General features: G+C 36.7%; 2 protein-coding genes across 2 annotated transcripts in view; one reads left to right on the forward strand and one right to left on the reverse strand.

Annotated features, from left to right (window-relative positions):
* The first annotated feature begins 20 nt into the window (after nt 1–20).
* SLIRP (SRA stem-loop interacting RNA binding protein) lies at nt 21–7,996 on the forward strand. The gene is made up of 4 exons (XM_025996435.2): nt 21–168; nt 3,513–3,571; nt 7,322–7,429; nt 7,885–7,996. The coding sequence occupies exons 1-4, from the start codon at nt 72–74 to the stop codon at nt 7,954–7,956; spliced, it is 336 nt and encodes a 111-aa protein (XP_025852220.1). The 5' UTR covers nt 21–71; the 3' UTR covers nt 7,957–7,996.
* SNW1 (SNW domain containing 1) overlaps nt 7,997–27,304 on the reverse strand; it is a 33,502-nt gene continuing 14,194 nt past the window's right edge. The window contains exons 4-14 of the mRNA XM_025996433.2: nt 22,177–22,272; nt 21,976–22,082; nt 20,905–21,009; nt 19,815–19,884; nt 18,827–18,892; nt 17,086–17,202; nt 15,952–16,093; nt 12,302–12,398; nt 10,504–10,621; nt 8,757–8,920; nt 7,997–8,675 (exon numbers count right to left, since the gene is read on the reverse strand). Of these exons, the coding sequence (XP_025852218.1) occupies nt 8,477–8,675; nt 8,757–8,920; nt 10,504–10,621; nt 12,302–12,398; nt 15,952–16,093; nt 17,086–17,202; nt 18,827–18,892; nt 19,815–19,884; nt 20,905–21,009; nt 21,976–22,082; nt 22,177–22,272 (1,281 nt within the window). The 3' untranslated portion in view covers nt 7,997–8,476. The remainder of the gene's footprint in view (nt 8,676–8,756; nt 8,921–10,503; nt 10,622–12,301; nt 12,399–15,951; nt 16,094–17,085; nt 17,203–18,826; nt 18,893–19,814; nt 19,885–20,904; nt 21,010–21,975; nt 22,083–22,176; nt 22,273–27,304) is intronic.

A 27,304-nucleotide genomic window follows, 5' to 3' on the forward strand; every position in this document is an offset into this window, starting at 1 on the left:
ATTGCGTGCCCCGGATCCGCCAGTTTCTTCCGGGGTGGCGACCAGAGGTCACAGAGGTCCTCAATCTAAAGATGGCGGCTTCAGCAGCGAGGCGCGCTGTGGCGCTGCGTACCAGGATTGGCCGGCCGGTGGCTTTTGTCAGAAAAATTCCCTGGACTGCGGCCTCGAGTGAGTGATGGAAACGTGTTAGGGACGGAAGTTTTAGGTACAAGCGGTCCTTGAAAGCCCTGCTTTCGGCTGAATACTTAAATCAGCGTGGTGGCTGGATTAAGCGCTGTGGCTCCTGAGCAAGCCAGTGAGCAGAAATAAATAAATAAATAATAAATAAATAAATAAATAAATAAATAAAATATATCAATGTCTATATAATCTATCAATCTATATATCATTATATATCAATAATATGTCAATATAAAATATATCAATATATATCTATATATCATATATCTATCAATATCTATCAATATGTATCATATATGTGTATATGATATAATATAATTTGCAATGAGTCGTTCAGGGATGCCACTGAGTTTTTGCGGCACGTATTCACGGCCTCCTGCCTTTCAGAGTGATTGGGTGGAACGGTTCGTTACTTGAAAACTTTTAAGATCGACGATTTAGAAGGGGTTATTTTGACTGCGGTGTGGAGGTTAGATTCAAACTGGCAAGATTGAAGGCGAGGAGACGCGTTAAAAGGCAGTTTCAGTAATTTAGTCCAAAGATGAGGACCTGAAATAGGATAGTGGTGGAAAGGGGGTCATATCCACTTATGTTAAAATCCACGGCTTTTCGCGATGGCTTGAATAGGGGAAAGAGTACGGAAGGAGGGAAAGGGAAGAACGACTTTTTAGCGTTGGTTTTTAGCGTTGGTGATTAGAAGGTAGGGAAGGCGGGTTTAAAGACCATGAAGAGTAAAATTTAAATGTGTTGAGTTTGAGAAAAACCTGTGAGTTCTCCATCACGCAGTTGGACGGAGGAGATGTGTGTCATTGACTGAGAAGTGCCCCTTGAAGCCCTACGGCTTAGGTTAGAAGGCCACCTGGGCCCTTCAGTCCTTATGTAACCCGACTTACACGGGGGAGGTACTTGGGTAAAGGGCTCACACTGTACCTCGGTTTCATGTATGAAACGAGGTCAGTCATACCTTCTTGATAGGATTTTTGATAAGATTAAATGAGTAAACCACAGACTTGTGCTAGATACAGAACGAGTACTCCATAAATGATTGTCATTTTCATGATTGCTGTAATTGAAACTCATGGAAGAGGCCTAGGCTGGAGATAGAGGGTTGGGAGTAATCAGTATTGAAGTCTCTCACCAGCTTTGATTTTCGTCAGTTGCAATTTTGAGAAAGGGTTTTTTTACACTTGCTTACCAAAAATTAAAAATCTATGGTCACTTTTGTAGATATTCATGTGTCAGGTCATCTCCCTTAAACAAAGAAATGGAAATCCGATTTCTTACCTGTTTTTGTGGTTCCGGTGTGAGTAGTAGAGTGGATAATAGATTGATATGGGTCCCATCTTCTTAATATGAAGCAGATGAATATACAGCTTTGAAACAGTCTTCATTCATTCATTCATTCAGCAAATATTTAAGGAGTATCTGTGTGTGGTGGGCATTGTTTTTGGTGCTTACATCTGTTTTCCCATAATAGTTATAGGTAATTTGGCAAGAGAGCTACGTTCCAGAGCTTGTTTTGGAAGAGAATATTTTCTAGAACTTTTAATACATGGTTTAAAACATGCATATTTAACACTATTTTGTTTATTCTCCAGTAACATGTTCCATGAGGTCCTAATATTGCCAAATGGTTTGACCAACTGTTGGAGCTCTTCAGAAATTTAGTCCCTGTGGGTTGTTGAAGAATTACTAAGCATTTATTCATTCAGCAAGTATTGCACTTCTGTGTATCAATTGCTTTTGACATAGTGGACTCATCACTTAGGAAGTTTATGATATAGTGGTGAAGGTGAGGAGACTTACAGCAGATACAGGCAGTTGTTGAGCCAGTGACATTTAGATGAACCAGGGAGAAATAACCTGGTAATATGAAGTATAAGCCAGTGAAAGTACAAGCACTGTAGTTCAGAAGAGATCATGTAGTTTTTGAACTTTAAGATTATCTACTATGCATCTTATCTGCTATTATCTCATGGAGTAGTACATTGCCTTGTATTGCAGTAGAAGCCCAATAAAATAACATTCAGTGGATATATTTGGCCTGGGTCTTGAAGGAGAGTTATAATTTAGGCAGGAAGAGATAGGATTATTGACATACCAAGGGGGAAGAACAACAGGTAAAGATGGGAACCCACAGAACAGATACAAAGAATTTAATTTGCTTACTAGAGAGTCACTATGGGCCACCAGTGGGTAATAAGGCAGGAAAGTAGGGTCATCTCAGCAAATTTTAGAGTGTTAACTATTTAACTTAGTATAAATTTTATGAAAGGCAAGTAAATTGAGCTTTTACTTGAAAATCTATAATATGGCTATCAAGACACCGTATTTTAATTATCTGTCTTCTATGAGTTTCTCACAGGGATTATTATCCGTGCACCTAGTGCAGTAACTGTGATGATGATGCTCATTATCCGCTGGGAATGATGACTATAGTCAACTCAGCAATTTAATTGTGTATGCCCCTACCTTATCATCTCCCCAAATCTCTGGTACATTGCAGTTTTATACAGATGGTTCCTGACTCAACAATGTTTTGATTTACAGTTTTTTGACTTTGCAGTGATATAAAAGTGATATGTATTCTGAAGAAACTATACTTCAAATTTTTTATTTTGATTTTTTTCCCATACTGCATAGTGTTATGCAGTATGATAGTCTCTTGTGATGCAAGGCAGCAGCATCAGCCATGTGCATGCAGCTCCCAGTCAGCCATGTAATCATAAGGGTAAACAACTGATAGACTTACAGCCATTTTGTGCCCATGTAACCATTCTGGTTTTCATTTTTAGTAGCCAATAAATTACCTGAGAAATTCAACACTTTATTATGAAACAGGCTTTGTGTTATATGGTTTTGCCCAACTGTAGGCTAGTGTAAGTGTTCTGAGCATGTTTAAGGTAGGCTAGACTAAGCTATGAGGTTCAGCGGGTTAGGTATATTAAATGCATTTTCGACTTAGGGTATTTTCAACTTATAATAGCTTTATCAGATGTAGCCCCATCATAACTTGAAAATCTGTAGTCAATACCATAGCTCCTTCCTAAATCTCAAGGCTTCAGGGAAATGCCAAGTAGTTCTGTTCACAAAATTTGAGGACTCTACGTTCCCCTTTTGGTTTCTGGCTACAATCTAGGTTGGAGGATACAAAATACATTAACTACTTTTTTTTTTAAAGTAATCTCAAAAAAAATAAAATAAAAATCTCTATGCCCAATGTGGGGCTTGAACTCAGAACTCTGAAATCAAGAGTCACATTCTCTACCAGCTGAGCCAGCCAGGTGCTCCAAAATATAACTACCTTTAATATGTTTTCTTCTCCTATACAGGTGAGCTGAGAGAACACTTTGCACAGTTTGGCCATGTACGAAAGTGCACTGTACCTTTTGTGAGTATTATCTTTAAAAAAAAAAAAAGTTATCCCTTAATTATTGGATCCTCTAATTTTATCCTCGAATTCTCGACTTTTGTTAAAGCATACCAACTTATATAACTTTATTGGAGTGAAGCTGTTCAGTCTTTATTGATAAAATTGAGGGTGGTATCGATTAAAAAGTAAAAAAACCTTACCCTATGTAACAAATTACCACAAATGTAATGACTCAAATAAACACACATGTATTATCTCAGTTTTTACAGATGAGAAGTCGGCATAGCCTTGCTGGATCCTTTGCTCAGGGTCTCACATAGCTTACAGTCTGGTATCAGCTGGGGCTTTGATCTCATCAGAGGCTCAAAGGCTCAACTGGGAAAGATTGATTTTCAGGCTCCCTCAGGTTGTTGGCAGAAGTCATCTTTGAACTGGCAGACTGAGATATCTACTTTTTTGCTGGCTTTCAGCTTGTAGGGACTATGTGTAGTTCTGTGTTACTTGGCAGGTCTCCCAACATGGCAGCTTACTTCTTCAAAGAGGAGTAAGAGGAGTTTCTCTAGTCTGTTATAACAAAATTACAAGAGTGATATCCCATCACCTTCGCTATATAACCTGGTCAGGGGAGCAACATACCATCAGTTTTGCTATTTTCTTTTGGTCAGAAGTATGTCACAGGTCCCACATACACATAAGGAGGGGATTATACATAGTGGGACAACACGGTGGGACATGTGGAAATTATGGGACCATTTTAGAATTATACCTATTATAATAATAAGAACTTGATACTGGAGAATGATTTTATAGTAAAACTAATTGGCAGAGAATATCTATTTTAACTTTTATCCTTATTTAAATGGAGTGCTTTTTTTTTTCTTTTAGTGTTTTTACATTTGTTATATTTGCTTTCTAAGGAAGATATAAAAATCAGTTTATAAATTTGTTCTACTTTATTTGGGCTGTATTTTTCTGTAGGCTTTCTAGAATTACTGGGTTTTTGGGGGTGGGATGTGGGTGCACATGAAGTTTACACATGCTTCATTAAGACTCCCCTTTTTCCTCATGGCACAGAAAAGGCTATGGCAAAATAATAACCTAAAGTAATTAAAATTGTTAACTCTTGGTTTATTTTTATTTTATTTTTTTATTTATTTATGATAGTCACAGAGAGAGAGAGAGAGGCAGAGACACAGGCAGAGGGAGAAGCAGGCTCCATGCACTGGGAGCCTGATGTGGGATTCGATCCCGGGTCTCCAGGATCGCGCCCTGGGCCAAAGGCAGGCACCAAACCGCTGCGCCACCCAGGGATCCCTAACTCTTGGTTTAATGTTAGCTGCCTTCCAGGGATCTAATAGATTACTCCTATCTAGTGCTAGTGAGAGTGTAGGGAAGCTGGTACTGAAATTGTTCAGGAATGTACTTCATTTCTGAAGGGTAATTTGGTAAAATTAAGAATTTGTATTTGCTTTATCTAGCAATTCCATTTTTGGAATTTATTCTCCAGAAATGGTGTGGTCAAAAATGTTCAAAGCAGCCTTATTTAATAAGTGGAAAGAACCTAAATGTTCATTAATGGGATTAAATAGATATTAATTCATTGATACAATGGAGTTTTATACAGTAGATTAAAAGAATGAGGCACAACTATTACTCAAAAATGTTTCTATAAGTTTAAAAACTACAATTTTATAAAAAGGATGAAATTTGTTTTTTTGTTTTGTTTTTTTGAAATTTCTATTTTTTTGAAGAGCATTAAAAAAAATTTCTCCAGGAACACCCGAGTGCCTCAGTCCATTAAATGTCCTATTCTTTTTTTTTTTTTTAAAGATGTATTTCTTTCTTTTTTTGTTTTAATTTTTTTTTTTTTTTTTTAATTTATGATAGTCACAGAGAGAAAGAGAGGCAGAGACATAGGCAGAGGGCGAAGCAGGCTCCATGCACCGGGAGCCTGATGTGGGATTCGATCCTGGGTCTCCAGGATCGCGCCCTGGGCCAAAGGCAGGCGCCAAACCGCTGCGCCACCCAGGGATCCCTAAATGTCCTATTCATGATCTCAGGGTGGTGAGTTCAAGCCATGCATTTGGCTCCACCCTAGAAATGGAACTTACTTAAAAATTTCTTCAAAAATAGTAACACATTTTTCTTGATTGCCATTTGCTTCTTAAAAGTATAAACAAAATTATTCAAGACCTGGAGTTGGGATGCCTGGGTGGCTCAGTGGTTGAGCATCTCATCTACCTTTGGCCCAAGGCATGACCTGGGCCCCAGGATCGAGTGTCACATCGGGCTCCCTGCGTGGGGCCTGCTTCTCCCTCTGTCTGTGTCTCTGCCTCTCTCTTTCTGGGTCTCTCATGAATTAAAAAAAAAAAAAAAAGACCTGGAGTTAACAGATCTTCAAAGAGAACTTTGACTCTTGGTAAAACTAAATATAATAGGAGAAAAGTTAGTTTCTGATTAACAAGTTCATATACTCATATTAGAAATCCAGGTTCCTATTTTTTTTTAAGATTTTATTTTATTTATTTATTCATGAGAGACAGAGAGTGAGAGGCAGAGAGAGAAGCAGGCTCCATGCTGGGAGCCTGATGTGGGACTCGATCATCCCAGGACCTCTGGATCAGGATCTGAGCCAAAGGCAGACGTTCAACGTTCAACCGCTGAGCCACCCAGGCGTCCCCAGGTTCCTATCTTAGATACATAGTACCTAAGTGTTTACAAACACAAATTTTTTAAGGGTTTTACTTATGGAAATGGCCATATGGAAGTAGAGGAGAAATTGTAGCTATCTGAGGTAAGGAGTGAATCACTGGGACGTTACCAGAAACTTTTCCTGCAGTCTAGGTTAATACTAAAGAATTTTAAGTATTAAAAAGTCCTTTAAAATAGGAGGGCGGGCAGCCTGGGTGGTTCAGCGGTTTAGCGCCGCCTTCAGCCCAGAGCATGATCCTGGAGACCCAGGATCAAGTCCCGCGTGCGTCGTGTTCCCTGCATGGAGCCTGCTTCTCCCTCTGCCTGTGTCTCTGCCTCTCTCTATCTCTCTCTGTGTGTATCTCATGAATAAATAAAATCTTAAAAAAATAAATAGGGCAATTTCTGAAAATTTGGTTTGGGGGTGGTGCACAGCATAACTTTATAACAAGATTGACCATGTACACTGAGTGAATGGACATCTTTGTATCTGTTTAAATAGTAGGGCTGGTGGTGTGGGTTAGAATCATCTCCACATGTGCTAATGTATAGGTTAAAGGATAAGCACTCTGCTTTTTACACAAAGGGAAGTAGTGTTACTATTAAGTCGAGCTAGGTAAGGGTTATATATGTATTTTTTCCTATTTTTCATTAAGAGTATGTGATTATAATGGTAGTGGTGGTGATGAGAGTAATTGGTCTCCAAAATTACCAGAAATGAACTAGGTTTTGAGGCTTAAGTTTTTAGTTCCTATAAGTGAAGAAGTTAGAGTATTTCTTTATGTGATCAAAATGTCCCATGATTATCATTGATAGTGTAGTTTGTATCTTGCATGACAGAAACCTTACTATCCATATCTTACTTCCTCCAATGGCAGCAGAAAAGCAGAATGTTAAGATTAAACAAAGGAGTTAAGCCTTTGGTAACTAGGAGGGTAAGCCTGTGTTAAAGCAAAGTTTTTGATGTTTATTGAAATGTCAGTTATCCCATTTTGGCAGATAAAGTTGGTAGCTTAATTTCTAACTCATGGAAACTTCCATGTTCATGTTAATCTTTTCTAAATTTTGAATTTTTAGGACAAAGAGACAGGATTTCATAGAGGTATGGGTTGGGTTCATTTTTCTTCAGAAGATGATCTTCAGAATGCACTACAACAAGAAAAGCATATTATTGATGGTGTAAAGGTAATTATTTTTCTGTATATTATCACAAGCTTTCTGTATATCAGTAGGTCAGAAGTGTTGAATGACAAGGACTTTGGGAAATTTGTAACTGAGGTTCCCTTCATATTGGTTAAAGAATGGTGGTGGTTATAGAGTGCCTGTTCTAAAATGTCTGGGGAGGGTAGTTTAGGAAGACCCTTTAATGATTAGCAATCTAACACAACAGTGGCAACAGCAGTCTACTTGCAAGGTAGGGAGACGGGTCGAAACCTGGCTTTTCCACTTATCGTGCAACCTTTGGTTAAACTCATTTGATTTAGTCTTCAGAACAGGGAACAAATAACATTCTTTTGACCTATTGGTGCTGACTCCCTTATAAAAAGGCAGCCTAAAAGGGGCAGTTTTCAGTTGTAATGTTTTTGTAGATACTGTCATTCCTTATTACAATGCTTATTTGATTTTTCTTTTTTTTTTAGCTCCACATTCAAGCTCGGCGACCAAAAGCTTTGCAAGGGGGTCAAACATCTGATGAAGAGAAAGATATTTGAGACTATCTCTACCTAGTAAATAAAGTAAAAAAATTAAAAATTTTGTCTAAATGTTTTTATTTGAAACAAATAGTTGCACCGAGCAAGAGCTTACTTCCCCACTCCAAATTAAAACAGAGTGTAATGGGGGCAAACGTCAGGATAGTTCCAGTACGTGAACATCCTTCTACTCACTGTGGCTGGGGCAACTTTATTCATCAGCAGTCATTCTTACACAAAATATTAACCCCAAAGTACTAATGTCACACAAAAGGAAGTGGTCTTAGTTTCATGTGTGGGGCTGTATGTTCTATAAATGCCAAAAGGTAGGAGAAGCACAAACACAACCCACTCTTTAAAAAAAACTAAATAGTTCAAAGAATTTTCCATCCCACCCCCCTTATTCCCATAATAAAAAGTAGTGCTGGGTTCTGACACCCAGATTTGGTTTTTATCCTGGCCATTTACAAAGTATTTCCCCATCTGACTTCCATCATTAGGGTTATCGATAAAAGTTCATTCACTTTGAAGAGAGGTGCATTTACTCCTTCCTCCTCTTCTTGCCTTCATGCTCATGTTCCTTGGGGCGGCTGCTGTCTGAGGGTCTTTTAGAGCCACCGTGCTGTTTGGCCTCTTCCAAAAACTTGTCCAAACCAAAAGGATCTTCCTCAAACTGAACTGGTCCTTCTCGGCCTCTTTGCCTACGGTCTGAACCAGAAAACTCCTTATCGGGAACAAATCTAGAGGAAAAAGAGAAAGGACTATGAACTACTTTGTTTTCATTAGTGCAAACAATGAAACTGAGCTGTCTGCTTTAGTACCTGTTGGTCTTTATTCTGGCTTCTAGGTCATCACCATACATGTCCTTGTCCAGATTTTTACTGGGCCTGTAAATATTCTGGGCCATATCTTTACCACCTCTCCAGGCTTGATCATAAACGTTGTAAATTTCATCTTCTCCACCTGCAAAACCACTGTCCATACCCTGTGGGAAAAGGACATTAAATAAAAATGTATTATTAAAAGTTGGATCTGATTACATTCATGTAATCATTTATAGCTCACATTTTCAGCAATCTGAACTGCAAATGAAAAAGATCTTCATAAAAACTCACAAAGTCCATAAACTTTTATTCTTATCACCTTTGGTCCTTAGATTAAGTAAAGGGGTAATTAACAAGTTTGACAATTTTAGTGAAGTCATTAAAATTGCAGGACAGTATAAGCAGGTACTTGGCAATTTCTGTTGGACAGTGGCAAGAAGATAGAACTGTAAAGCATGTATCTGATGTCATTAAGTTCATAACATAGTAAGTTCTATGCCCAACATGGAGCTTGAACCACAACCCCAAGATCAATAGGTGTACACTGTACTGACAATATCTCATGTCATTTAGAATAACAGTGTTCTATATCTTAACTCCCTGAAAACATCACTATTATAGCACAAGACAATAAGGCTCTTAATGAAAATCCCAAGTCAACAACAAACTTGTTTAATATATTTGGGTGGTTCCTTAATAAAGGGATGTGCTTTTGTAGGAAAAATTTATATTATAGCTTTGAAAAAATTTAAGCTTGTAAGAGGTGACTGTCATAAATATTTACTTTTGTGGAATTTTCATGCCTAACCTTAGGCTGCTAATATTGCATATGTATACCGTACCGCTGTATATATAGTGTTGAAGAACACAACCTTTGAAAACAAATGTTTGAATCTTCTACCAATTTCTAGCTAAACCTCTATGTATCTCAATTTTCTCATATACAAATAGAGATTATAATAATAGTATGACTTCATAAGGTCTATATAAGGATTAAGTGAAATAATGAAAGTGAAAGACTTTAGAACCCTGCCAAGAATGTAAAAAAGTACCCAATAAGTTACTATTAACTAGAAGAGCTTACTCAAATGCTACCTTCAAATCTTAAGGCCTTCAAGTCATAATAAATATTTCCCCTCTATATCCCAGTAGAACTTTTTATACTTTATCATTATTGCAGTCTGCCTTGTCCTTATTTATACACGTCTTACGCATAGTACACAATCACTGTTGGGTGGATTAACACATAAAAAGCACTTCTTCAGGCCTAATGTGTCCTAGCTAGTTCATAACAATAGGTACTTGAAATCAGATTTCCTGACAAACTAGTCTAGCACTTAGTTTTACAGCTTCATCTTTTAAAGATCTCAAGTTATATTTCTTTAGCATTACATTTTTTTTTCAAAGATTAACAAAAAACCCAAGGGATACTTTTGTAGGACACTGGCTCTACCTTATAAATAAGACTTATATACCCAAATCAAATTTTATCGCACTATTTCTTTCATTTTCTAATAGTGTCTTAAATTTTAGCCAACTGTAAGAGGTCAAAATCAGAACTGTTTACCCTTAGATATGACGAAATAAGATAAAATGGTTCTGTAAGTTACATCACACAACTTCTAATTTTTCCCTCTCATGCCAGCATATTTTAGGCTGATCCAAATCTATGGTATGTGAATTTTCTTTTCCCTGAGGATTAATTCACATTAACTAAGACCTGCTATTTGTAAACTCCTTATACCTTCGACTGGTTGAAGAGCCTTTGGTCATACTGAACTTCATTGGACGTCCGCGGATTGGGCACACCAAGAGCAATGACTTCACTGATATCTCGATTTTCATTTCTCTGTAGTTTTGACCTGTTTCAAAATACAATGTCACTATGTCACTAACTGAAAACTTCACACACAAGCCGAATTTCAATTTAAATACAACCAATCTTAGAAGCAAAGTTAATGAATATGTCCTGTTCATATCTTGTGAACATATATTCCTTGATAATGCATAATCAGGCTGGTAGTCCTTACAGCTTTTCAGAGACAGGATTATTAGAAGAGGTGGGGTTTTACAATCAGGCCTTCCTGTTAGCTGAAAAGAACTGTCAAGAGACTCACTCTTGACATGAAATTTTTAATATAAGCAATCACCTTACAGAAAGAGCATGCTGAGATATGAAATCGCTACGGTCTGTATTTGCTATTATATGATGGTTGGGGGGGGGGGAATGGATGCAAATTAGACATATATGAATCACTTTCAATAAGCCAAATTCTGTTCTTTACCTAAACCACATTTAGTAATTTTACCCTATTAGAATTTTGAGGAAAACATGTCAATGACTGAATTACTCAGTATGATTTTCAATATTCAGATTATCTTAATTCCCCTGCTGTTTCAGTATGTATGCAATCTACATTGCAGTGAAACCATGGTAACTGTCATCATTTATTTTACCAGAAACCCAGGTCTTAAAATAATTTCTATAGACGACCAGATTTTCATCCAATCACAAATTTACAGCTTTTCTACATTATCAATTCTCATAACCACTTTACTGGTTTTAAGGGCCCAATTTATCTACAGAGCCATTTTGACTTTTACAGCTTAGGAATTTCAGACCATTAGTATCTTTAATTGTGCATTTTCACATTTCATTCCTCTCTCTTCTACACTGCACATTTACCTACAATTCTAAATTCAGATTTTCTGCTTCTCCATGGTTTCACTTATGCAGGGAGATGAGCTATGCCATTAAATAACAATACCAGCAGGAATCTTCTTTTTCAATGTTTAAGACATAACTTGAAAAAATGGATTGTATCAGCCACCAAAGTGATGAGAAAGAAAATGTTTTATATTTGCATTTAACACTCACTCAGAATTCAGCACTCAGCCTTTGGTGAAGCATAAACTTTACCAATCCCTACTTTAGTGTGAGTCCCCATACATGTATTTTGTTTGTTCCAAGCAGGCCTGTACTTATTAGCAGTGCTTTGTTAATATTCTCAAGTAATTTTATATGGTAGCTTTGTCTTTCTGAATTTTAAGCGAACTACTTATGAGAAGAGGCCAATTTTCACTTCTCACAAAACCTGCTCTCCTCCTCCACTGTACTTGGGACAGCCCTCTGCATATAAGAGGATCTCAATGCAGGTACAGAAGCTTCTTTGCCTGTCTAGAGGAATAGGCACATAATCAGTTTGTCCTACCACTTGAAATAGGAAAGAACAGACCAGAACAAGCCTATCTACTGCCTTCTTTTCATAAACAAGATCTGAATTCCCTTTTCTATATTCCTATCATTCGCAATCTAGCTGACTCTACAAGGTGATGAGAAAGGATTTCTTCCAGGGAGTTAATTCTTCTGCTAAGAAAAACTAAGTAGTTTAGTGTAGGAAAGTAAGTGCTGATTTAGTAGATTATCCAATTAAGAGAGGAAAGGGAGAGAAGCAAAACTGGTCCCAGTGGACTAAACCTCTTCTTGAAAGGATTTACAAAGCCACTCCTCACAATTTGCATTTATCTCAAATAGCACCTACCTCTTATCAGGAGCTGCCCTGGAAAGATTCCGGTCGTGCTGTCTCTCTTTTCGCCTGTCATGCCGGATTTCATCCCTCTCACGTGCCTCCCCATCCTCTGTGTAAACAGAGTTGAAAATTCCTCATCACTATATTACGCATTAATATTTAGAATGAAAATATTATTTAACCATGACCGATAATTCCATGAATTTCTTTATAGTCACATTCAGCCCTTTTAACTCACTTGCAATTAACTTAAATCCAACAGTATTGGTTTAATTTTTGAATATGAATTCCAGAATCATGCATGCAGCTCAAATGTTTAGAGGTAAAGTATACTGATGACTTTGACTTTGCAATGCATCAAAATTGTAAGGTGGATAGAGATTAGCAGATAGGTGATAAAGTAAATTTTAACAATGTCAATTGTTTTTTTGTTTTTTAAGATTTTATTTATTCATGACAGACACACAGAGAGAGAGAGAGAGAGGCAGAGGCACAGGAAGAGGGAGAAACAGGCTCCATGCAGGGAGTCCGATGTGGGACTCATCCTGGGACTCCAGGATCACACGCCCAACTGCTGAGCTACTCAGGTGTCCCTAGCAATGTCAATTGTTAAAAGAAAAGTTAATCTAGGTGGTGGAATCTAGTAGAATCTGGGTGGTGGTGGAGATAGAAAGGTGTTCCTTGTATAATTCTTTCAACTTTTTGGTGTGTTTTTAAATGGTCATATTAAAATTTCAGGGAAAAATTATGTGTAAATTTACCCTTATATTTTCAAAGACCAAATGAATAAAGAACCTTTTGCTAGTGGTACACAGGGACTGGTTACATCTTGATCTCTACCTATTGTGTTTATGTCTATCTTCATTTTCTCTTCTCTCTCCAATCTGAAGGGACACAGCTTTGGAGCCAGCTTGTCTGGATTCAAATCCTGTTCCTATGACAGATTAGCCATGTGACCTTGTGCAGGTTACCCAACCACTCTGAGCCTTAGTCTCCTCTGAAAAACTGACAATCCTAGAACCACTGTGAGGGGTTACTAGAGGGATTACATAAGGCAATACATGTAAAGTGCTCAGAGTGGTGTCTTTCATAATAAGCACTCAATAAACATTCGTTCTTTTTACTATATGGCAACACATTTTTCAGAATTTTACGTAATTCCTCAAGAGCCATTCTGTGTTTTCTTTTTTTTTTCTTACCAGTGTAGAGACTAAGATATAGGGAAATCTTACTTCTAATTACCATCAGTGGCTAAGTGTATGTACAATAGGCAGGTTTTTATATCTTGCCTCATTAAGTCATTTATGTATGATTCAAGGATATGGATCACTACTTCTAATCCTGGTTACCTCCCTATAGCTGAACTCTGGACTCCTCTAACCAAATGCCTACTTGATACCTCCACCTTAAACCTAACTAAACTCCTAATCTTTTCCTCCCAAACTGCTTCCCCTGCAATCTTCCCACTATTAGTAAATAGCAACTTAATGCCTCCTAATTGCTCATGTCAAAAGTTCTGGAGTTAAAAAAGAAAGTTCTGGAGTCATCCTTGACTCTTTTTTTTCATACCTCTACCTAATCCATAAGCAAATTTTGTCAGCTCTCCCTGCAAAATACATCTGTATTTGGCAGTGTTTTCCATGCCTCTCTTACTATCATCTCTCATCTGGATTATTGCACTAGCCCTCCAAATGACTTCCCTACTCCCCCACATGCCCACTTCACAGCCTGCTCATGTATGGCAGATCATGTTGTTCTGCTTAACTCTTCGACTTCTTCCCTTGTTATCTGAAATAAAAGCCACCTCCTTAAATGGCTAAAAGACCACACATGATCTGGCCACTACCTTTCCTATTTACTCTATTTTGATACCTTGTCTCCTACTACTTAGCTTTCTTGCTCCAATCTGGCTGTACTGGCCTCCTTGCTTTTCCTTTAACATACCAAGAGTACTCCCAATTCAGGGCCTTTGCACTTGCTGTTCCTTCTATCTGGGATGCTCTTCAAAACCCTAGATATCTATAAGGCTCAATTCCTTACTTCAAGTTTTTGTGCTAATGTTACCATCTCAGAAGTGAGGTTCATCCTGACCCTCTCCTGGCACTTTTGTCCCTTTTTCTTGTTTTATTTGTCTCCATATCAATTATTACTATACTATTATTATTAATCATCTAGTAATGATAATTAACTTTTTTGGTCTCTCTACACTCACTAGAATGTTTACTGCCATACTCCAACAACAGAAATCCTTATGTCTAGAAGAGAACCTTGGGCAGCTCCAGTGGCTCAGCGGTTTAGCGCCACCTTTGGCCCAGGGCCTGATCCTGGAGACCTCGGATCAAGACCCATGTCGGGCTCCCTGCATGGAGCCTGCTTCTCCTTCTGCCTGTGTCTCTGCCTCCCTCTCTCTCTTTCTCTCTCTCTCCCCCTCTATGGAGCCTACTTCTCCCTCTGCCTGTGTCTCTGCCTCTCTCTGTCTCTCATGAATAAATAAATAAATAAAATCTTAAAAAAAAAAATAGAACCTTATATATAGTAGGTGCTCAATATGAGTTGAATGAATAATTGTACTAGTCTAGGATTTATTAATGAAAAAAAACAACCCTCACAGTTTTCTTGAATTAGAATTACTCTTCTCTTAAATGAATTACTAAAGTAGTGTAGATCACTAAATAAAGCCAGAGGAAAAATACTAGCAGATTTAATGATTATAGGTGTATTAGCCTATAAAATAGAAAAACTGGATTATTTTACTATTCGGGGGAGCTGAATTATTCAGTTGGGGATCTCAATTTTCTAATTTTTTAAAAAGATTTTATTTATTTTATTCATGAGAGAGACACACACAGAAAGAGAGAGAGAGAAAGAGACAGAGAGAGAGGTAGAGACACAGGCAGAGGGAGAAGCAGGCTTCATGCCCGAGGGAGCCCAACGCGGGATTCAATCCAGGGTCTCCAGGACCAGGCCCTGGGCTGAAGGTGGCGCTAAACCACTGAGCCACCTGGGCTGCCCCTCAATTTTCTAAGTTTTAAGAAAATTAAAATGAGAGACAAATCAAGCCAATCATTTGAATGTGATTTTTAAATCTATTATTACTCTGAACTTTAAAAACGTCTAGTGTAGTCCCATACTTCCTTAAACATATATTCTTTATTTTCTACTACTACAGCTCATTAATAGAAGTTACCCTTTCATTTTTATGTTATTTGTGAAACATTGGCCTTTTCTTTTTCTTTTTAAAAGATTATATTTATTTATTCATGAGAGACACAAGAGAGGCAGAGGCCCAGGCAGAGGGGGAAGCAGACTCCATGCAGGGAGCCCCATGTGAGACTTGATTCCGGGACTCCAGGATCATGCCCTGAGCTGAAGGCAGATGCCTAACCGCTGAGCCACCAGGCATCCCAAAGACTTTTTAAAAAAATATTTTATTTATTTATTCATGAGAGACACAGAGACAGAGGCAGAGATATAGGTAGAGGGAGAAGCAGGCTCCCTGCAGGGAGCCTGATGCAGGACTCGATTCCAGGATCTTGGAAACATCTACGTTTTCTTTATAGGTGTGTATTAATTTTATGTGCAGTAAAAACAACAGTGATTCTCTAAAATGAGGTATGTATTGTTTATAATGTAAATTCAACTTAGTAAAGAGAATGTCATACCTTTTTCCACATGGGTTTTAATCCCAGCTCTTCTCTCTCTAGCTTTCTGGGCCATTTCTCTAAGTTTCTCTTCATGTTTCTCCTTTTCTTTTTGTGCCATCTTCCTCTCTACTTGAGCACGCATTTCTACAGCTTCACGAGCCTGTTAGTAAGATTGAATGTTAAATAAGACACGACTAGGGGTAAGTTACAGCTATCATCCAACACTGTAACTAAAGTCTGGCTTGAAAGAGAACTTATAAAGAATTTAGATTTGTTATTGCTAATTAAAACAAAGATTCTTGTCCACTAAAGAAACCTTGCCTGGAATACAATGCAAACTTAGATTTTCACTCTGGAAAATATTTTAGTGGCTGAAAGTATAGGACCCCAATCAATCTTATAAATCACTGTTTCACTAGTGCTTTCTCAGAAACAACCCAAAATATAAAAAGATTCCAGTAAAGAAATTTTCAATTTTCAATTTCTTTCACATAGCATGTGTTCAAAATCAAGCAAGTCTATTCAAGATAAAGCCTTAGCAAGAAATGATTTTTATAAGGGTTCTTGCTACGATACAGGAGATATACTTCTCTATGCTCTAGATGCATGCCATAATGTATGTGAACTTCTAAGTCAGACATTAATAATATTAATGCCATAATATTAAAAGACAACCAATATTATAACTATCATTTTCTATAGCATTCAAATATCAAAATGTTTATTTGCCCTTCTATGCTACCAACCTTTTGGGAGACATCTATATTTAAAATAAATCATGAAATCTAAAAACAGCAGTCGGCAATCTCTTTCAAAATGAGATCAGCCTAGCAAACCATCGTTCTAGAATGTGGAAGCTGGACTGCCAGTGGTAGGGTATGTGTGTAAGTCTACAAACTCTAGACCAGGTATAGAACTGTAAATAGCACCTACCACCTCTGGCACACATGCTGCAGGTGAGAGCCTCTCTGGGTACTGAGTACTGTAGCGTAAATGGCAGTATCTTAGGTAAATCAAACCATCATGCTATAAGGCTTAAAATTCACAGTGATATGTCAATTAAACTGGAACGAACAAACAATATCTTAGGTAACCAAAAATGGATTTACAAATTATCAAGAGCATTAAACCATTTAATTATAACAGACCAACCTTCCGATCAGCAATATAGAGGGCTTCGGCCAGCTTAGCAAAATTCTCATTGATGTGAACTGTCTGGAGGCCTCTTCCATCAGCAGCCAGACGTTTGTCTAATGGAATTGTATACCCCTGTGTGACAGCAGGCAGAAAATACCAGTCATAAAAGAGCAGCAATATATTCTTTAAAAACAGATTTAAAAGTCCATTTTGATCACCACTGAACTGAAGTTTTTTTTCTTATATCTTTTTTCAGTTATGTAACAGCAGCAGCAGCTAACATGAAGGGCTTCCTATGGAGGCCAATTTAAAAGCACTTCACATCTGTAGTCCCATTTCACCTTCACTGTGACTCTGGAAGGCTGGTAACACTGTGTTTCTGTTTCACAGATGCTGCTACTGAGGTAGGGAGCTTAGGTAATGTACCCAAGGGCACACAGTTAATAACAGATGAGCTAAAATTTAAACTTGGGTAGTGTGACGTTAGAGCCTAAGCTCTGAGCAAAATATTTTCATGTTAATAATGAGTTATAATAAAAGGAAATCACTAGCAAATAGCTAGATAGCTGTTTTTCAAGTAATTTAACAGTCATATAAAAGTGAAACAAGTCACTAAGAGTACATAGAGGTAGTTTTAATGTGTACTGTTTCAACTGAAATTTTGCATCCTATTTTCAATAACTCAAGGAATATGCTTGAACATCCAGGACATTTCAGGCTTAGCTTTATTTTTCCAGATTTTTGACTACATTCCCAAATGTTGACCTCTTGTCCATAGTCTTTATTCCTAATAAATGGGAGTGTTACAGAATCAGCTCAAGATATCACATAATTATATATAAGCTAATCAACCCAAACTGGATCATCCAATAATCTTTTTGTTTTGGTATGAGCACGTAACTTCCTTTAAGAAATAATTTATATTTAATCTACAAATTAAAGTAGTCTTCTTCACCAAACAAAAATAGAATTATGAAACATGATTTGGAGGAAATAGGAAATAGTGATTAGAAAATATATGTTTCATGGGTGCCTGGGTGGTTCAGTCAGTTAAGTGTCTGACTTTTGGTTTTGGCTCAGGTCATGATCTCAAGGTCCTGGGATAGAGCCCTGAGGTAGGCTCCGTGCTCAGTGCAGTCTGCTTGTCCCATTCCCTCTGTTCCTCCTCTCCCGTGAGGATGCACGTGCGTTATTTCAAATAAATAAATAAATAAACAAATAAATAAATAAATAAATAAAATCTTTAAAAAAAAGGAAAAGAAAATATATTTTACATTGTTTTGCAGATTCTTTATGACACCCGGAAGCATTGATGCTTAGAGATATATATATATATATAGGATTTAAATAGTTCACACATATTGTTATAAACAGAAAAAAAATGTTTAAAAATTAAAGGACTGAATATATCCAAACATTTTCTCTGTTTTGTCATATTATCATTTATACTGGTTTCTTTCAGAAATAGTTTTAGATATCAATTTCTAAATTTTCTAAAGAATACTATCATTCATTGATATGTTACTCTATTCTATTCCTTTTCTATATGCTTCTTTTCTATAATATTCATGTGACTGGCATACTATGCTTTTATTACATTGAAAAAAAGAAAGTCACGTAAGTTGGGTGTTCCTTTTTGAAAACATTCAGGTAAGTGAGATGCTCAGGATTTAGTGAAAATTTCTGAGGCTGAAGCTCCTTCCTGTTTTCCAGTAGTTCTAATAGTAGGAGACTGATTTTATGACAACTTAATTACCTTTGCATTTTTCCAGTTTGAAATACAAGGAGGAATCTTCCATTCTTGTTGCTCCTTCACAGTCATCTGAGTAGACAAAAGAATGGAAGAAGAGACACTTTTAGATTTGCAGTCCATCTAAAAACCATGTGCAATCTTTCTCTTCAAAGACAGTTCAACAGACATTGACATATGAATAGATTTAGTCAAAGGCCAAAATTCCATTTGTTTGGTAGCTCTATATACTATGTTCCCATACCATGGTTTTTAGTAATAAATTTGATTTAAAAAACGGAAAATAATCTGTAAGTTATTTTTGATACTTATAAATGCTAATTAGTATTTTTCTGTATTTAAAGTGACAGGAGGGACGCCTGGGTGGCTCAGTCAAACGTCTGATTCTTGGTTTTGGCTCAGGTCACAATCTCAGGGTCGTGGGACAGAGCCCAATTTGGGCTCTGTGCTAGCGGGGAGTCTGCTTGGGATTCTCTCTCTCTTTGCCCCTCCCCGCACTTACTCTCCAAAATAAATAGATAAATCTTTAAAAAAATAAAGAATTGATCTATTAAAAAACAAAGTGATAAAACTTCTTTGAAGTGAAAAGTTGTTCTTTTAGTTGGATAATAAATCATACCTAAACAATGTCATTCAGATTATCAGGGGCCTATTAATCGTAGGTATTCAATTCCTATAACTATTGATAATATCCTGCTTGTCAAAGAGCGGACCCTGTTCATTCCATTAAGAGCAGGGGTCAGGCTAATAGCAAGAAAACTAATAGCTAACATTTTATATACATTCTCATAAGCACTCTGGAACTACACGTAATAGTCCTGAGTGGGTCCCTATTTGATCTTAAAAAACAAATTAAAAAATAGTTAAGTGCAGTAAAATGTACCTGTATAAGCATCTAGGCTTTGTTCTATGTGAGGTTTTTTTTTTTTTTTTTTTTTAAATAAAATTAGTAACTATGATAAAAAAAGATTAACTAGACTACAGCAAAAACTACCTTTCGGCTAGGAGAATGCATGACAGGTGCAGGAGGAGAAGGTGGTCCTCGGGGAATTTTCTTATTAATCCTGAAGGATAAATCAAAGCACAATCAGAGTGTTATATATTTTTTTCCATTTTGGTTAATTTGTCTCAAATCTCTTCTTCCCATTTTTGTAAAGCTTCAAACATATACAAAAACAGAGTGTATAATGAATGCTCATCTATCACACATCACTCAGCTTCCACAACCGTTAAAACACAGCCAACCTTGTCACCATCACTACCCACCTCACCTCCACAATATCATCATTTCAGAGTAATATGCTTTTTTTTTTTGTTATAGTGAAAAAATTTAGATTTATAGCCAGCTGGACTCAGTTTAGATGATCCCAATTTTGCTGGCAACATCCAAAGCATCACAGTCAGGAGCCAGTCGAACATACGCTTTGTTCCCCTATCAGGCCTGATCAAGGTGCTGATCCTAGCCACATCAATGTCGTAGAGCTTCTTCACAGTCTGTTTGATCTGGTTCTTGTTGGCCTTGACATCTACGATGAACACAAGTGTGTTGTTGTCTTCTATTTTCTTCATGGCTGATTCGGTAGTTGGGGAACCTGATGATGGCATAGGGATCAAGCTTGTTTCTCCTTAGATTGCTCTTTCAAAAATATGTGGGCTGCCTTTGGAGACGTAGGGTCTTGGCTCATCAGAATGCAGCTGAAATGCAGATCTTTTTTTTTTTGTGACTGTGGATGCTTTTCAGCACTGCTTTCTGTGGCCTGTCACTACAGATTAGTTTGCATTTTCTAGTTTTTATAATTGGAATCATACAGAATGTACTTGTTTTTGTCTGGTTTCTTTTACTCAGCATAATAATTTTGAGATTTATCCATGTTATTTCATGTATTAAAAGTTTATTTTTTATTAAATTAATTAATGTCAATTAATATTGTTTTAAATTGTTTTAATATCAATATTATTCCATGTATATGGAATGTCCCACAATTTACTTATCCACTAACTTACTGATGGACATTGGAGATATTTTTCTCCTCTAATATCTTTTTTAAGAATAGTGCTTTATTCTCATGAAGCCATCTACTTACTTGAATCTTGGAGGCTCCATTGGATCTTTCTGCATTTCTACCATCCGAATAACTCTCTGTTTAGCTCCAGAGTTGAAAGCCACTCCTTGCTGAGATGGTGTGTATCTGAAGAATGCAAATGAAACCAAAGGTATGACTAGTTCAAACTCAAAAGGTATTTTTTTCTGTTATAATTCTAAGCTAGACTATACTGTCAATTCTTTTCATAAAGCATTAATAGAAAATTTACAAAATATTTAGAGCAGGTAGCAATGGAGATAAGAGAACTAACAGCAATTATGAGTTATAAGCAAAACGTGAACTAGAGTCATATTAGTTTGCAAATAATCCTTCCCCCTCCATTTTCTACCATGGAAGGCATGGTGTTCAATTCCACAGATAAGAGGTCTAAGAAATGGTACTTATTTTGTAAGTTTGCATTTACAGAAGAAACGCCCCAGAATATTCTCAGCACGTAGTTTAGAAATTAGTTCTTGACTAATCATAGGTTGTAAAACAGAAAAAAAATAACAGTAGCAGCCCTAAAACTCTGAATTTTCCTGTAATACCTACATGTGAATCATCTCTTTATACAAGATTTTAGTTGAATGAAATCCCTCAAAATTTATACTATAAAGATGCCTATTATATTAATGATATTAGTACACTGATATTGTTATTATATTATTACATGTAACTATTTAATAAATTATGACATAACCAATATACCATTTATACCATTACGTAAATATTATATAAATATACATTATATAAAACCTATTATAAAAAAAAAAATAAAATAAAACCTATTATAAATGGGAAACTGTAAGTAGTATTTGTGGTTTGGATCATATGCTGTAATTGTTAATTTCTACAAACAAAAAATATGTTTTGAAAATAGCATAATAGCTAATATCTTCTAAGTGATAAAGATTCTTCTGCTTTCAGTAGTCTGCACAGAGTCAACAGGCTTCACCTCATTATTCAAAAAATTGCATTTCCAATTGTGACTAAGTAGGATAGTGAAAGAATATCAAGACTCTCAACCCCAATCAAGTCCTACATGAAACAGACTTCCAGGCAAGATCATACCGAATATACTGAGCAGGAGCCAGTTTATCAGCAGCTCGAACTGGCATGGCTGCAGCAACCTTCTGTGATACAGATTTTTCTAAGGCTACTCTTGTCTTTTCTGTTATCTGAAATAAGAAATACCACATTGAGTGGTCTGGAAGTTAACACATATGTAAAAAGTCATCTAAAATAATTATATATCTTTCAATGCCCTGTTACCTCTTTAATGGCTTCTTCATCAGGTCTTTGCAGATCTGGATCATCTGCATTCATGACTTCCTTGGGAACCAGGTCAGTATACTTGCTATAAATGACCTAAAATGTTCAAACAGAAGCAGGCTCAAGAAAAGCAGAAAATGAAAAGAAGCAACCTCATTAAGTCATTTCAGAAGTCAGCACACTTACAAATTTGGGACACAGATTTTTGTCTTTTAGATTTTAAAACCAAGGAAGCTTAAAATATATACACAAATTATTGCCCTGGCTATATAAGTTAATAATTTTCCTTTGACCTCATGCATTTAAATTATTTGAGATCTTCTAATCAAGTCAGTATCCAAATAAATTGTGCCAACAAAATCTTATGCATCAGTGATCCCTATTTTTGAGGCTAAGACTTGAAATTAATGATGATATAAATTGCCTATAGCACCATTATCTTGGATTATAAGCTCATCAGGATTTAAGTCAGGTTACCAAATAATTTCCAAATTCAGGGCCTGGAAAATTTATTGACCTCACCCTACTTATGTTTGTCTTTTCTGGCATCAACTGTATTTACAGACTAAGAAAATAAACATGTGCCATGGTTAAGAAACCCAGAATACTTTCTTCTGTGGGAAAAAAAGAAAAAACAAAACATATTCTATATACACAACTTATTTTATACTCATTATCCAAACTTAGGATGGCTATAATTTCTACTGGGCTTGCCATGTTTCTATGAGGCTGACACTAATGGTCGGCCCCTACCAAACAGAGTATTACTTACTTTTGGGTCCGTCTATACTTTTTGAATACTTTCATAAAAACTTACATAGCAGACTTTACAGAAAAAAAGAGGTACTGGAAATTTAGCAAAAGGAAGGCATTCTAGATTTTGCTGCTTGAGTCAGGAATTTGTGATACACATATAAAAAAAGAACAACTAATGAATATGAGAGAAAACCAAATTCCCAGGTACTTGAGACTTTCAAAAATCACTACTATAAGCCAAAGTCTTATAACAATAACTACATTCTACCATGACATTCCTCAAAAATAGCTTAAAGGAGGAGTGTTTGGGTGGCTCAGTCAGGTGTCTACCTTTGGCTCAAAGGCCCCCGGCTGGGATCATGGCTCGTGAGGCTCCCCGCTCGACTGGGGAGCCTGTTTCTCCCTATCCCTCCGCCCCTAAACCCCTATCTTCTCTTTTTCAATAAATAAATAAAATCTAAAAAAAAAAAAAGCTTGAAGAAGGGGTGCCAGGGTGGCTCAGTTGTTATTAAGCATCTTGATATTCAGGTCATGATCTCTGGGTGGTGAGATCCAACTGCACATGGGGCTCCGTGTTCAGCATAAAGTCTGCTTTGCTTGTCCCTCTTCCTCCCCATCCTCCACTTCTACTCTCAATCCCTCTCTCAAATAAATAAATAAATAGCCAAAAAATAGCTTAAAGGAAATGCAGGCTATTCTTAATTTCTTACTTCAAACAACAGAGCAAAAAACACTTCATGGCCTATATAACCTGACCTGGCTTTCCAAAGTGGCTTTAATCTCCCCCTGTACTTCTCACTTCCTCATTCATTATGCTTCAATTACATTAGCTCTTCCTGTTTTTTGTTTTTGTTTTTTAATTAATTAATTAATTAATTTATGATAGTCAGAGAGAGAGAGAGAGAGAGAGAGAGAGAGAGAGAGAGAAGCAGGCTCCATGCACCGGGAGCCTGATGTGGGATTCGATCCCGGATCTCCAGGATCGCACCCTGGGCCAAAGGCAGGCGCCAAACCGCTGCGCCACCCAGGGATCCCTCTTCCTGTTTTTTGAACACAACATGCTTTTTCCCCAAATTCTGGGCCTTAAAAGTATTGTTCCTAGTTCTTCATGTGAGTTCTCAACCTTTGAGTATCAGTTCAATGGTCATGAATGCATTGATGAGGCCTCTCCTGACTACCCTTGCTAAAGCAGCAACTCCTCCCAACCCAATCACTCAGTGTCACAGCACTCTGATTACTGTCTTCAAAGCATTGCTCATAGTATGGAATTATTTTCCATTTTACTTGTTTATTTATATACTCTATTAAAGTAATAATATTAACTAAAATTTATTAAGCACTTATTTTGTGGCACTATTCTTTGCCTTATATATATTAACTAACTGAACTTTTGTGTTATCAATTCTGAGGTATGTACAATAATTATACCTCTGTTATTGATGAGGAATCTCTAATTCATTAGTTATCTCCAGGGTTTGTAACAATGCCTGCTCCACAGAAGGCACTCAAGTCAGTATTTTTTGTACAAATGAATGAATATATGAATTTTAGAGATGCTCAGTTCTATGCTAAAGGTGATTATATTTTAGGCCCTATAGAATGTTCCCTATAATCTGTGGATTTCTCAGAACAAAGTATCTCACGGCTACAGACTAAAATCCCTAGCTTGTTTTTTCTCAGGAATGAGACTAAGGATGAGGGAAGAAAATGTAGATAGTTTACCACAAAACATGACCACTGATATGTGAACTGCTAGTATCATCAACCTCTCAGTGTTCATTTGGAAGGGACCTAAAACTCACTCTGGGGACAAGAGTGAGGCTCAGTACATTAAGATCACACAGCTAGTAAGTAACTGACCTCAAAAGTCATATTTCTTTTCAAGATGGAAAAATTGATACCACATGAGTTTACGATTATATAACAATACTCTAGAAAATAATATCTAGACTAGGAAGAGTTAATTACTTTTACACAGCAATCATTACAGGAAGGGATTCTAAGTAAATGGCTCCCTGGTAGTCATATGTGCTCAACATAATTTAGCATACAAGAGCCATTTGCTGCTTCTTATTTGGGTATTCCAAAGTTAATAATCCTTTAAATGAGCATCAATAAGATTCTAGCATCTCACAAAGCTGAGTGAAGGACATCTGAAGAGCAAGATTCCTCCATGGTAATTAACTATAAAACCCCCAATTTTTATTGCTTTAGAATCAAATGTGCGAAAGAAACTCAGTATATCCCAGGAGGCAAGGGGGCTAGGGAGGGTTATCTGAAAAATACAATATACCCTAGAAGGTATGAGGAGCACAAATGAGCTCAAACACTATCTTTAGGCTTAGCTAGTTTGTGAAATCATAGGAACAAGGCAATATACAATCTTGGGGTCAGTTTAAAGTTGCTGAGAGTTATTTCTTTGGGGGGAGGAAGGAGTTACAGGCATTCTTTTGGGTAATTATCACATATGCAATATTTCCCATACAACTATTTCAGAAGGAAAAATGTAAATACCAAGGATTTTATTTCAAGATTTATCACTCAAGTCACAATTGGGGAAAAATAAAAGCATTTAGTTCCATCAAAATTTAATTCAAGAAATTTTTTCCTCTACCAATTTTGTATTACTGTAAGTCTTATGTATACAGTATTTATTTTACATGCATCTATGGCCTTAGACTTGCCCTAGAATATTATCCCTTGCAATCTTGCCTTTTTCTTAATCTCTTATACCCGGGGATAGCATTTACCATTCTTGACCTTTCACTATTAATATTTCAGTGAGAACTCTGGTTTCTGAAAAAAAAACCAGATCTCTGAAATAAATCAGAAATCTTTGCACTATAATGCAAATTCAATAACCCAATAAGCTATTTTCTTCTTATGTCAAAGACTGTGAATATCAGCCCCTGAATGATAATGAATTTTTAAAGCCCCATTTTAAAGCCATACTTAGTAGCCAATTCCTACTTCCAAAACAGGAAAGTCAGTGATTTTAAAACTGGGCATTGCTGCTACCTTCAAGGCACTACAGGAATTTAATAGGTAGTGGCAATTATGTTAAACATTACACAATGCTCAAGACAGTCCCAAACAATCAAGAAGTGTCCCCTCATATGCATTTGCCAACATGTACCAGTTAATGTTGAATTATTAAATGCATTAAAAAACTTCATGCATTAACCCATCCACTTTTTAAAAAATTAAAATACTTACAAAATTAAGAGGTACAGAGTTTTCCTATATACATCCTATGCATGCATAGCTTCCCCTATTAGGTTAGGGTAAGAGTTAGGCTAAGACTTAGGGTTAGTATGAACCTCTGAGTGGTACTTCTATAAACTACCAATTTTGGATTCATCTCTAGTGGCTGCATTATAGACAAACATATAAAGCTTTCAGTGTACAAAGGACTATTACTTTAGAGACCTTATTTGGCCAGAATACTGAAATCTAAAAACAAACAGTTCTAATATTTCTACTTTACTTTCAAAACAAAATAATCACCAACATACACAGTTGTTAGAGAAAGAAGAAAACTTTCATTCTCTGGGTCAGAGAAAATTCATGGTTTCCAAATCTGAAATTTAATGCAAAATGGGCTAAAACGGTATGTCACTCAAAATTAGTCAACCTGCCAACACCAAACTTATTGTCCTAAAGTGTTGCTTTCCCCAAGCAACGACAGGAGAGGTAGCACATACCAATAAAGAATAGTGATTATTCCAAAGAAGGAGAGATGTATCAAAACAAAGGAAGCTAAAGCCTAGTGAAGGCCTCCACGGTACAGGGGACATTTCCAATATATGTCCTACTGAATAGGGATCTATTTTTCCTTTTGCAGGAATGGACTATGCTTCCCTACTGGCTCAGGAGAGGTAGTTTTCTGTTATTCAATGAAAACTGCTATTGCTTCTTCAATAACCACTGATGAATGTCTGTGGGCCAAGCTGTCAGGGACTAAATTAGGTACCAAAGAGGAAACCTAAAGATATAATAGAGCTTACAGTCAAATGACATAGATAGTCATGAATGGGTAGGTACAGCAAAAGGTGATGATGACTCCTATGATAAACATGGAAGAAGGAAGGAAACTCTGTCTAGCCAAGGGACGTCGGGAAGAGTACCCTGAAACAGTGAAGAGCGAGCTGTGATTTGAAAGTGATAGAATTCAAAGGGGGGGGGGGCTTTCCCATGCACAGGAGGACATCCATGGGAAGTTCCTATAGTAAGAGAGAAGGTGCCATATTAGGGGAGTCGCCAATAGTTCCTTACAGCACATCTTGACAGAGAATGCCTGAAAGTTTTTTCTTTTAAAATTTAAAAAAAGTTTTTAATTATATTTTTAAAGATTTTATTTATTTATTCATAA

Source organism: Vulpes vulpes, chromosome 6 (genome assembly GCF_048418805.1).
Source record: "Vulpes vulpes isolate BD-2025 chromosome 6, VulVul3, whole genome shotgun sequence".
Taxonomy (NCBI): Eukaryota; Metazoa; Chordata; class Mammalia; order Carnivora; family Canidae; genus Vulpes; species Vulpes vulpes.

Coding starts and splice junctions, on each gene's coding strand:
- SLIRP (XM_025996435.2), top strand. CDS start 72: ATGGCGGCTTCAGCAGCGAGGCGCGCTGTGGCGCTGCGTACCAGGATT. Junction 169..3,512: donor TCCCTGGACTGCGGCCTCGA/GTGAGTGATGGA, acceptor TCTCCTATACAG/GTGAGCTGAGAGAACACTTT. Junction 3,572..7,321: donor GAAAGTGCACTGTACCTTTT/GTGAGTATTATC, acceptor TTGAATTTTTAG/GACAAAGAGACAGGATTTCA.